General features: G+C 32.0%; 1 protein-coding gene across 1 annotated transcript in view; it reads left to right on the top strand.

The window, feature by feature from the left end:
- The window catches only part of LOC117102589 (Kv channel-interacting protein 2-like), a 59791-nt gene extending 49759 nt beyond the window's left edge, over positions 1-10032 (top strand). Inside the window, exons 5-8 of the mRNA XM_033242915.1 lie at positions 3148-3255; positions 4869-4973; positions 9328-9390; positions 9957-10032. Coding sequence (XP_033098806.1) covers positions 3148-3255; positions 4869-4973; positions 9328-9390; positions 9957-10004 — 324 coding nt within the window. The 3' untranslated portion in view covers positions 10005-10032. The remainder of the gene's footprint in view (positions 1-3147; positions 3256-4868; positions 4974-9327; positions 9391-9956) is intronic.
- The last annotated feature ends 3343 nt before the right edge of the window (positions 10033-13375 follow it).

Genomic DNA, 13375 nt, shown 5'->3' with positions numbered 1-13375 from the left:
ATTCAATCCTATGAGATTTAATCTGATGAAAAATCCATGTTTTTATTAAAATTATTTTGTATAGTATACATTAATGTACATATTATGTATACATTTTATGAAGAGCTATACAGTTATATCCAACTCATTAAAAACCTCCCATGATTAAATCGAATATGATAATTTTTGTGATTTATTCCTAGGAGATATAATCTTATAAAGAAAATCCATATTTTTATTTAATTTGTTTTGTATAATAAAATATACTGGTATACAAAAATGTACATATTATGTAAATTTTATGAGAACGGAGCAATTCAGTTATATCCAACACATTAGAAGCCTCCCATGATTAAATAGAATGTGTGTAATTCTTGTGATTTAATCCTGTGAGATATAATCTTATGAAAAAATCTATGTTTTTATTTAATTTGTTTTGTATTACGTATATTTTTTGAGATAATAACCATTATCCAACTCATTAATAGCTCCAATGCTGAAATATATTTTTGCAAGGAAGGCAAATAACCTTTTAAACAAAGAACATTTGTGAGCTAATATAATTTAAATATTTATGTTTCCAAAGAATCGATATAGGAGCAGGCAAAAAAAAATTAATTTTTCAATTAACACAACTGTTTAATCTTCATGATAGGCAAAGCCATGGAACTATCATGGCATTGATTTTCGATTTTTTAAAATTATGTTTGTCATTATATTTTATTTTTTTAAACTACCAAATAACTGATATAATCAGTGGCGGATTCAGGAATTTGAAATAGAGGGGGCCCAAGGAGGCACTTTCATAGATTGAGGGTCTACTGTATACCACCTCAGCTCCACCATGGTCAGGGCTTAGATAAGAAAATTTATGATTATGGCACTTCTAGATGGCCGGAAATGGCACTAACAGACTTAAAATTTGAATGTAGTTTTCTTGTTAACTCTATTTAAAAAGAAAAAGACAAATTTAGGGGCCCGGGTCGGCCCCATTTAATTCGTCACTGGATATAATATATATATCCTATAGTCGATGTCATAGAGATATTATGCTGTTATGTGCTATCAACAAAGCTCCATATGGGTAGGTCCCCCTGATCCTTGTGGACCGCCATGCAAGAGTGCATAGGCGTTATGCCGCTGGCATGGCAAGAGTTTGGGAATCGAACTAAAAAAGAAACCAAAAAACAATCATGAAAAAGAAAATGATACAGTATACTTAGTATGGCAAGAGTTTCAGAATCGAACTGTAACCAAAAAATAAAACAATCGTGAATAAAGATGAAGGAAATGTAATTTATTTGTACAATTAAGATAATGAATGCAGTTGAAACTGGGTTTATGATATATTTGCTCCAGATTTGTGCAGGGGCCTGGTTATATATGAATAACAAAACATTTGAATTAGTATATAATGATGGTATAATATATCCCATTTGATTTGATGTTATGGCATAATTAATTGTATTGAATCCATTTGTTGGAAAAATGAATCAATTTGCATTTTCCTATGGTTGAAAATTTTCTATTTGAATAAATCATATTTGTTAACAATCCATTTAATTATGATAGGAGTGGCATTTTTCTTGTTGATTTATTTCAGTAGAAGTGATTTGTGATTCATTTGATATATTTCTATCGTAAATGATGATGAGGCGATTCATTTAATTCCAGGATAACGATATTTGATTATACTGATCTGGTTCCACTGGGAAGATTTAATCTAGTCCAGCGGGAGAGATAATCCATATCATTTAACCCTATCAGAGTGATCCATTTCATTTCTTTCTACTTATCGTGACACTACTTTGAGATATTCTTTTGGGGATGGTTTATGTGCCGATGCAAATTATAAGCAGCGAGTGATTATTGCAAAATGGACCTGTTATTGCTTTAACTCTGTGTGCATCGACTTAGTTTATTCACTGATAAAAACACAACTACAACACGACAGTGCGGATCTTGACCAATATTTTAATCTTCTAAACGTTTTCGACCTAATTTAAACTTCTCTAATAGACTTTATCTCTAAACAGGTTTTAAGATTCTCACCTGAAATAAGGTACAGTAATTAGTAGACTAAAAAGATCATAATGAAATTATTGTAAAGTGGGGATATCTCATCTCAGCATAGGTGGGAGGGGGAGGGATCCTATTCTGTGAGGTACAGTAGTTATGTCCTTATATGGAATTGCTAATAGGATATGCAATACCCTTTATAAATATTTAAAGGTGAATTTTATTGCCTATTTACTTTCACTATAACATGAGTGGAAGTTGCAAGGAGAGCTTTGAAATAGCCACTGGCTTTTATCTAATATATCTGAGGACCATTCTTTCAAATACAGTTTGTAGAGGTTTGAGCAGGCTTAGGCCCTCATTCATTTTGCTGTTAGATTATCCTGATATACTGTAAACCATTGAGATATAATGCATAAACTGATGAAGTTGATACTAACAAAAAAGTAGAATGCTTTTATCATTTTCCTACACTTCGTCTATACTTTTCTGGGGTAGATGCATGATTTTGGTGGTAGGGGGAGCGTGCGAGTCAACACCACCTCAGCCCCACCATGGTTGAGAATGTGGACCTCTAGTAAAGAAATGAATATATAATGGAGCTGTATAGAATGTACCCCATACCCCAATGTGTTCACTCAAGAAGTGCTAGTTGTCCTACAAAAAATGTTAATTGTGTTCCAATTACTCACAAATTGAAGGACTCTAGATTCAGTAAGTAACATTTCTATGATTCGGTTAACTTATAATTTTAATCCAAGCTTTTAACAGAGTCCAGTCAGGCATTTAAAACATGCATATTTTGTACCTTACTATCTTCTTTTGTAATAACTCATTTAGACCATTTGCACACATGTATACCGTAGGGATTTGGAACATCATCCCTATCCACAGCTTGTTATCACTCTGCCACTGAAGTCTGCTATTTACTTTGCAGATGACTTTGTACTTTTAGGGTCGATAAAAAAAGGAAGACGACCAAGGTTGTTATTTCCTGGGCTGAAATTGATAGCTTCATTAAACACTGCAACGAAAATTATTTAAATGTGAAGCATTATCGAAAATTAAAGAGTTATGTATGAACAAATCTGGCCCTGGAAATCTTAGAACATAATGAATTACAGAAGCAATAATATTTTTCTTTTTTAGGAGTTTGTGGCCGGGCTGTCGGTGCTCTCGAGGGGTACGGTTGTTGAGAAATTGAATTGGGCTTTCATGTTATATGACATAAATGGAGATGGATCAATAACAAAAGATGTATGTAACCTTTTTAGATTTATTAGATTTATTCCATGTCATCCAAGCAGTAACTGCAAGAAAATGAATTGTAAAAATGTCAGACTGCCAGCCAGAAGGTGAACAGATTCTGGGGTAATGAATGAATATGATCAGGCAGAAGTACCCATGCCCTTCCATAAATACATCATTGTACCTTCCGCCTCCATATAGCATTCATTTCTTTTGTCTCCATTATTTATGTATTGTATTTTATCCATTTATGCAGATAGGCTAAGGATTTTGTATAGCGATATTAATGCAATACCTTACATAATGTAAGGTGAATATAACTCACATGATACTCATAAAACTCATCATAAGGCACAGAGAGTTTTATTTTATGTTTTTATTCATTGGTTTATGGTTAATATCCTTTAACAAGACAAACATACACACAAGATACACACAAGATACTCTACATATACTAAGTCTCATTATGAGGCTTAGGGAGTGGAGTTGTTTTGATCATGACATGACAGGAATTGAACCCAGAACAGGAATTGAACCCAGGACCATAGAATTAGAAGGGATGCATCTTAACAACCAAGCCATTAAACTCCACTTCAGTTGTCTCTGAAACTGACAATAATTGAACTAGGCCCTGGGATTCGAAGGAAAACTTAATATAACCAATACCAAAACTCAAGACAACGTACAGTACATGAATGTACAGTAGTTTGTGATAAAGGCCTGTAGACATCCAAGCCTATAATCTGGATTGCTGGGGCGGATGCGGGGTGTGTGTGGAAGATGCAATCGCAACCTTCCCCCCCCCCCCCACTAAATTGTGTTAAGAAAAATAATTGTAATTTATTATTGATATGAATTATCAGCTCAACCATGGTGGGGCTGAGATGATGTCGACCACGCACCCCCTACTGCCAAGTAGTGGGGTGGAGTGGATTCATTAAACCTAAATTTAGCTTTGTCATAAGGCTCACCTTCTCTTGTCTTTCTATTTTATGCCCCCCCCCCCCTTTCCTCCTCCTTCTGTTTGTCATCATAACACCTGCCAAAATTCAAAACAGGAAATAACAGGCCAGCATTATTTTAAACACTTCTATAAAATCTTTTTATATGTACATTGATAGATACCAAACATAATACATCTTATAATCATGATGAACGTCATGGTATATAAATAACCAAGAATTCATATTTCCTCAGATGATCACATGAACCCATTTACCTTTTCATTTTGATTGCATGATGATTCTTATATTTGCATAAAAGTTCTTTTGAATATTTTTTTGTTTTTTTACTTCTAGTCAATGTGGCTCTCATTCTCATAAATTTTCCTGATGAAAAAGAAGATAAATTTTAATAAATTGAAAATCAATAAAGAAAAAAATATGTATTCATTCTTCAAATGAGAGAAATACAATAGTGTAATTTGTTTCTCTCTGACAAGACTAAAAAAGTGATTTTGACGGTATATTCCAAGAATCAGATAAAAGCATTGTTTGTCTTCATCGCGTTGATGAGAATATTGGTACCAGTGATAATAAAGTTGATAAGATTAGTCGCAGTTACACAGTGATTGATTATCACTTGATGCATGCTTTAAATGTCTTTCTTCTTCGTTTGTCTAGGAGATGCTTGATATCGTCACATCCATCTATGACATGATGGGAAAATATTCACAACCAAGCATTGATGAAATCTCTCCAAAGGATCATGTGGATAAAATATTTCGAGTAAGCCTGGGATTTATCAAACGATGCTATTCTTATGCAATTCCACCACTTACCTGTCCGTTCATATTATTGTTATTTGATTCCGTTGATCCTAGATTCATGACATTCACTTTTAATAAAAATTGATGTGGATAGTGATTCTTTTCTACTGTTAAATAATGGACCTTTTCGTAGTTTAAATCGAATTTAACAACTGACCAATAAGAACATGACCAAGAATATGCGCGTTTCTAAGAGCATGTGCGTTTGCGTTTTAACACTGTCGTTTTGTAGGAACATAGCAATAGTATCCAATGGGCGTGGCTTAGCAGGAAGGTCCATACACTCTATAGCCTGGTTCTCACGAGAGCCCTAGTATCCGGATCGGGAGCTAACCGTTAGCGCTAACCGTTAGCACCTGCGTAAGAACGCCCGATCAGTTAGCGCTAACCATTAGCAGTATCCGGATACCGCTAACGGTTAGCAAGCGCTATTGGTTAGCAAGTTGAGCACGTTTCTATCATCAACCAATCACACGTACGCGTTTACAATTTCCAGTTTCTTATTGGCCAGTAATTCGATCATCATGTTTTTGGTATCCGGATCAGGATTTTCTCGTATGGACGCATGGCTGCTAACGGTTAGCAGGATCTGGATCCTGCTAACCGTTAGCAGCCGTGTGAGAACATAGCCTATATGTTAGGGTACAGCAAAAGCTCTCAACACAGAGATCAATATGATGGGATACTTTTTTATATAGGAAATTTTACATTTAAAAAAATTGTAAATGTAAAATGTAAATTTACTTCTGACTTTTTTGCTAGATGGGATGCTTAATCACCAATGGCAAGCAAGGCTTAGCGGGATTAATTTCAATGCTAACAAATGCTGTCACAGTAAAAGATTTTCAGAGGCACTTTTTGTTGAAACCCTCAAATATTAAAGATATACTGGTTAAATATGAAAAAAAAATGTTAAATTGTTTAAAAGTATTGAATATATTAATAATTTATAATTAAATGAAGTTCAAAATAATTCAATTTTTACTGATTTACAAATGTTTTACTATCCAAATACTTATTTTTTAATTTACACCAGCTATTTCAAAGTATATGCAAAAAAAATGCTTAAAACTATATTATTCATAATTTATGTCCGTTGATTTTATAAGGAAATTATTTGGATTTAAGAGTGATTAAAGTGTCATAGCATATGTCAGAATTCAATGACAGCGTGTGAGATTGATAAGATTGTAACCATTTTCATCTGTAAAAAATGTCGCATCACTCTTTATTGTCAGGAGGTGAATTTCTTCGCAATACTTTGTTATTTCTCGTAGAAAAACGCAAGCATTATCGAAACAAAGTAGAAAAAAATTTAAGTTAAGTTAGGAAATGAATTCATGTCAGTCCCTGCAGATACTCAACTCCCCTGTGTTGTAGCAAGAGTGTAATAACCACAGGGCAAAGAATGTAGAAGAGAATTACATCCGCATACTGCAGATACCGTGGGACGAACAGAGTGAAACATAATTTCTCGCAATAAAAAGTAGGCCATGTATCAGTAAATCAAATTAATAAGATCAAATTCAAATTCAATTTTATTGCAATCAATTAAAACATGATTGGATAAAACACGTAGACAGTACAGAACAATTAATTAAAAACAAATTCAAATGACGTCAATTTGATAAATAATACAAGAAAAACACCAAAATCACTGAGGAAATAAAAATTATTTCAAAATAGCCTTAAAAATTAAGGAAAAATATTTATTAAATTTGTATTAAATTATTTTATTTACAACAATTTTAATTTTAATTAAATTATGTATCACTTATTTAAAAAAATGAAAATAGTAAATATTAAAAAAGAAAAAACAAAGAACAAACAAAGAGGCATTACTGTTAGGGAAAGAAAAAAAAAATTGAAGTAGCTATTTTAAAAGATATATGAAGATCAGTCAGTTTGATGGCCTAACCTTTTAGGCAAAATGGGGTGAAATCTGGTGTTGCTAGCTCTGGGAATGTTAACGTAAAATTCATAATGGACAAAATTTATCTTCAACTTGCCTTCGGGATTGCTCCTTTAAACTCCGAATCGCACAAGTTGCCATTATTCATATAATTATGTTGTTGTTTTCTGATCTGATAAAAGACATCTCTAAGTCTGACTGATTAATATTCAAAGCTTTTTCGTATATATAATGTGGCTTTTATTTTTTCTTGTCTAATCCAAAGGCACTTCAGAGAATACTAAGGGTCTCCTGAGGCATGATGGATATCTATCCCAAAACTCATGTTGAACATTATTTTTTATTGGCTAGTTGTCAAATATTGAGATTTTGTCTCACTCGTGATGCTGTCCTTTGTAATTTAAATAATAACGTAGTTGACTTCTCGGTATTACTGTATATTTTGTCCACAGAGATTTTACAAAATATTCAAATGCGTAAATTAATCATAATCTAAATAAATATGGTACTTCTTGCCTGGCAGCCTGGCGGTTGCATTTTATCTCTGGTTTTAATTATTGCTGGCACATAGTCAATTACTAACATTAATACTGAAAAGGCATCTGTGTTTTTTATTATACAGTGAAAGTATGAAAATGTAGAGGTATTACAATATATAATTCTCTAATCGGCCATCTTAAACGTGTATGACTTTGAAATTTAAAATGACTTGTTTGTCCTAATACGGAGCTGGACAGCATTGTATTATAAAAGGTGATGAAGTAAAGATGACAATTGCTATGAGTAACATGTAATGTACTACACCACCACCACTACTCAGCTGAGTATGTTAACATTTTTAATAGGCATTGAAGTATAGAACTGCTATTACTAATAACATTAAAAAAAGAACACTAACCCTTCCACTTCGGCCATAGGTTTTCCCCCTACACACAGTTGAAGTCCTCGTTTGGTACTTACACCACCCCAGCAAAAGAATCCAGCAAATAAATTATGGATCGGCCATTTCTTTTGCTAACCATTTATTCCCATTAACCAAGCATACTTTTCATTTTTTCCTCCTTTAATCAGAATTCTTTATCCAGAAGTGTTAGAAACGATGTGTACCCTATTTGTGTACTATTAAAGAATTTCATTTAATTTTTATTAAGTCTGTGTTTGTCTACAACTCTTGAATGTGCAACCTGCTGCCAGAGTTAATTGATTTCGGTGACCTTTCAAATGTCCGTAAGTCATCACTTTGCACGTTGCTTGTCAGAGCTAAAGATCCTCAGATTTTTTATTTCTGCAAAAAAAACAAAAAAACCTTGTATGATTAACGTGTAATTACTGCAACATTCGACGTTCACTCTTCTGATTACAATATCACCCATGGAGAAAATATATTTTTGTGAGGACACAAAGTAGACTGTTGCAGTTTTAAGTGACATGATTTTGATGAAATGTCAATTCTAAGAGGATGACCGATGCCCAAGGGCGCTCATGTGACTGTAAGCAGCTGGGTTCGAGGTTATGATTATTGACCGTATATTTTTAAGTTTTGTAAATTATTGAACTCACAGTCTCTTGTGAATTTTTAAAATGAATGTTTTTATTATGTAGCTGTCTATCTCATTCCTGCTGTGTACATGATCAAAACTGGTAGGGAGCGAAACACCTCCAGTGCAGGATATAAATATAAATTAAATGTCTGGAACTTAAATACCGATGGAGACGATCAATTATTATTGTGTACATTACACTCCATTAATTTATTTTATGTTTATTTATTATCTTCCCTTTTTTATTTCTTTCTAAGCCTGGAATTTAAATACCGATGGAGACGATAAATTATTATTGTGTATATTACACCCCATTAATTTTTCTGTTTATTTATCATCTTTCCTTTTTTTTATTGCTTTCTAATCGTCACATCCCCATAACTTTTCTATAATATTCCTGTTGTTTTTTTAATGGAATTTCCCATAATGATAATCACAATCAAGGCTAGGCATTAAAATAATGACAAAAAAAAATGCAATTATAATTTTTCTACAATGTGCTCAACTATTTCTGATATTTTACAGAAATATGAGGATTTATCCAGGTTCTTTGAGCAAAAAAAAACAAAAAACAAACAAATTGATAAGGTAGAGGGCAAGCTTTTTAGCTCAATTTGCAATCTGAATGGTATTCTGATTGTTGTTGATTTATTACACATTGTCTTTGTTTCACTTTTTTCGCAAGGAAATTTCCTTCATAGGAAGGTGGGGGAATTTGTGCGGATTCTAGCATCTGTTGAATTTTAGTATGTTTTACAAAATTCACATGCAATACTGAACATATAATGATTTATATTTAAGTATCTATCGACATGAATATCGTCAGTTACTTTGACTTGTCTCATATTTTTTCTTTACAGAAATTGGACTTGAATCGAGATGGAGTTGTCACAATAGATGAATTTTTGGAGTCATGTAGACAGGTATTATATTTTTGTTATTATCATGTTTTTTTTGTTTTTTTTTCATATTTCATTTGCATCTACAGCAAGTATCCCAACATAAATTACAGTATGTATGAACTAGGTGGGGTAGATCAATTGAGAAATAGACATAGTCATTCTTACATGTTTTGTTCCTGTATTTGTTAATTATTAGTGAATATGAATGGGGTGTATGTTGGCCTGGCTAACAAGGTTACTGTATATGATCAGTAGTGGAGCTGACGTAGACTTGTAGTTAAGAATTCTCAGCACCAGTGGTGGGGCAAGGGGGGGGGATCTGGCCAGGGCCTCTCTTTGGTGTCCAACCTGTTTATTCTTCTTGAGCATGATTTGCTGAGTTAAGCTTACAACATGAATGACATGGATATTTTTACCAAGCAGAATTTACACAGAGTGTATATGGATTAAATGTTTTGGTCAAACTGACAGCTGGGACATGTGGTTAGTTTTACCAAAACTCTGAATGCTGCTGATAGGTAAATGTATAAACAATGAAAAAAATTGAAAAATTAGCCTAAATATATCTTTTCAAATATGTCTTTCAGGATGAAACAATCTCTCTATCGATGCACGTGTTTGACACCATACTGTGACCTCGAAATACCAGTGGAGAGCAAAGTCACCTTTTCTAGTACAGTTATTCTGCTCTTCACTGGGACAGACTATCGCTTTCTCATTTCTGTTTACTTCATTCATTCATTATTCATCTTTGTAATTTCTTTTTATGGAAACAAATGAACTCAAGTGGAATACGGAGTGATCCATCTTCAAAGAATAATAAAATTCAGGTGGAGGATAAATAGTTTTCGAGGTTCAGCTTTAATTCGTTCGTGAGAAGGTTGTTGCACGGTGTCAAGAAACAAAAAATAGAAAGATGCTTTTTTCTGTCTCTCCATCATATGTTACATTTTTATATCAATTCTCGTGAAATTAATCGTAGCTGTACAGAAATCACCTGTTATTGAGATCAAGTTCCTAAACTCACAGTATGTTTGAAAACTGTTCATATTATTTCTAAAACATTTATTTCATGTTTCAATTTTGCAAGAAAATATTTGTTTTATGAAGGGTCTTATTGCTATATAAAAAAAAAAAGAAGGATGCTTACTTTCCTGCACAGTTGTGGAGTGCCTTCGGTTGGTTACCAAGAGACGACAAAAACTGGAAACGGGAAATATTTTTTAAAATATGTGTATAATATTTCTGCAACGAGAACTTTTCATGGAAAGATTTGTATAAACGATTCTGGAAGCCGTGAACAAATTGTATAAAGTGCAAGATTTAAGCATTATTTTACCATGAGGGTAATAAATGCCTAGTTGAGCTAGTAGTTTTAAACACAATACAAATTGCATATTTATTATAATAACCAATATACATTTTTTTTTTATTATGTATATACAGCTATAGACCTACACTGATTTGTAAATAAATTTATAATTTATTCAAACACAGTTGTGACTCAAAGATTTACAATTCATAGATTGATACTTTAATCAGAGATTATTCATAATTTAATTATATATTGATAGTATATTCATATATTAAATTTCTTCTTAGATTAGTGATTCATATATCAATAATTCATTTAATTTATATATTGATAATTTATTGATATATAGAATAATTTATTTATTGATTGATCTATTACACATTATTACTACACAAAAATTTCATATGTATAGAAGATGTAATTATTACAAAATACATTATTGGAAATTATTACAGAAAAAAAAATATTCTAATTTTTATTTCAAAAATTAATTTAATTCAATTTCTGTAGGGATATATCTTTGACTTTATTGTCACTTGAAAAATTATAATAATCATCTTTATTTTAATATTTAAATCATTGTGCATTCATCATTTAGTTATCATTGGTTTGCTTTATATTATAGTCAATTCTTGTTATTTATTTTATTTGGTGAGATGGTAATAGTCATGATTAGTTTCTATCTTTTGTGATTCTTAAAGAGTTTGATAGTTTTAGGTATACTATATATATTTTGTTTTGATTATAAATTGTTGCTTAATATTGTTGTTTTTATTATTGATATTAATATTGTCATTATTTTTACATTTTGGTATGATTATGTAATGATATTCTTACATTAAAATTCTTTCATTAGTGATTATTATTATGTAATCAAATTATGTAATTTTGTATATTTAGAAAAAAAAATTAATTGACATACTGTATAGTCTGTAGGCTTTCTTAAATATTTCATAAAATTATAGAAGCCATTAGAGCAAAAACAGGGCTAACTGGGAAATTGGGATCACACTGCAACAACAATCATCGACCAAAACAATTCCAGGTGGAGTAGAATCGTTCAATACAAAGAGACGTACGCAACAGATGATTTATAATGACAATCAGAGAGAGCGGAGATTGACAGTCCGGCTGATGATCGTACAAATGTCGTAAGACGCAGTATGTGCCCAGATTAACTGATCAGGTATGATGGGTAGATTGTCCCTAACTATGATGGTCATAGCAATATGCATTGAAATTATACATAAATCTTATAATGGAACAGAAGTGAAGTGCCATACTTTTAAAATCCAAGAGTCTAGGTTCAATCATAAAAAATCTAAATCCATATTTTAATTTGACATTTTTATTTTATCTAATTGTAGGAAATGATATGTCTCTTTATTTATTTTAATGAATGATGAGCAATATGCTTTGTTTGTTTAAAGTCAATATACTCTACTTTCGAACATCTAAAACCTAAGAGCATGCTCATCGACAGCTTATGCAATAATGAGATATTATTTTGCATTATGACAAAGTTGAAATGCGTCATGGAAATGGAAAATACTGTGAGAATGAAAGAAGTTCAATTTATATAATTCTCTTTCGAACCAGAAAACTAAGATAAACCATGTACTGTAAGAATTTAAACATTGGTTTTTCTTTAAAAAAAAAAAAAAAAGCTAAGTAAATTATTACACTTCACAAAAAAGTGTAAAACGTCACCTAGACTAAAAAAGTTTGTGGTAGATATAAGATATGGCCATGTACATACAGTATATACATATGCCATTATAACAGGTATATAATAATTTAAAAAAAAAAGATAATTTAACAATTGATAAGGCCAAAAAAATAGGTTTCTCTTCCCATGCTTATTCTTCTGTTTCTACATTATTTTTATTTTATTTATGTTACCGTCTTGAGGCTAAGCACCCATAAAATGCAGCAGAAATGCAAGCATAGTTGTAAGGCATGATTAAGTATCCCTTTGTGTCTAATATAGAAGTAGGCCTGTATGTACACTCTGTGTAAGATGAGGTAGATTGTGGTCATTTGGAAGGTAGAAAAAAAAAGGAAGAAAATAATTGCCTCATCCATTTCCTCTCTTAAAAACACCCAAGTTATAATTTAAAAAAAATATATTTGGCCAGCAGTATTTTTTTTTTAATTTGGAAGCAGGTGTTTTTGTTTATAATGAAAGGCTTATCTATGCGTTCCTTATACGCACACTATCCTTGATTGTGTTGCCAATGCATTTTACATTGAGGATATTAAGAAAACAATTTCTTGGTGGATTAACGAAAATGAAAGTGGACTGAATTGATTATCAATTGAAGTAAGAGTTTCATCTGGCGAGGCTTACAAATCGTAAATCCATTTACTCTTATAAAGACAGATATTGAAGATTTTTAGTCCCTCGGGGATGACCGTACGTGTTGGGGTGTTTGCTTTGTCGTGTAATAAAGGGTTCTTCAGGGTTTTCCTTAATGTTTGATATAGGCCTACAGCTTATGGCATGAAGAAGATAGGGAAAAGATGCACTCCATTAATCAGAAAAGAAATAATAATTACTTCAACCCAGGGAACAGTTAAATTATTAATTTAACTGTTCCCTGCTTTAACCAGGCATTTCAGAACTGATTGAATCAAATTTCAATGAAGCATGAATATGTGTCTGGATATGTACAAGGTGGACGCAAACAT

The sequence above is a fragment of the Anneissia japonica genome, unplaced genomic scaffold, assembly GCF_011630105.1.
Source record: "Anneissia japonica isolate Jap-2015-1 unplaced genomic scaffold, ASM1163010v1 scaffold1489_len2284818_cov182, whole genome shotgun sequence".
Classification (NCBI taxonomy): domain Eukaryota; kingdom Metazoa; phylum Echinodermata; class Crinoidea; order Comatulida; family Comatulidae; genus Anneissia; species Anneissia japonica.
Note: the sequence above shows the minus strand (reverse complement) of the source record. Positions and strands in the feature narration are given on the sequence as shown.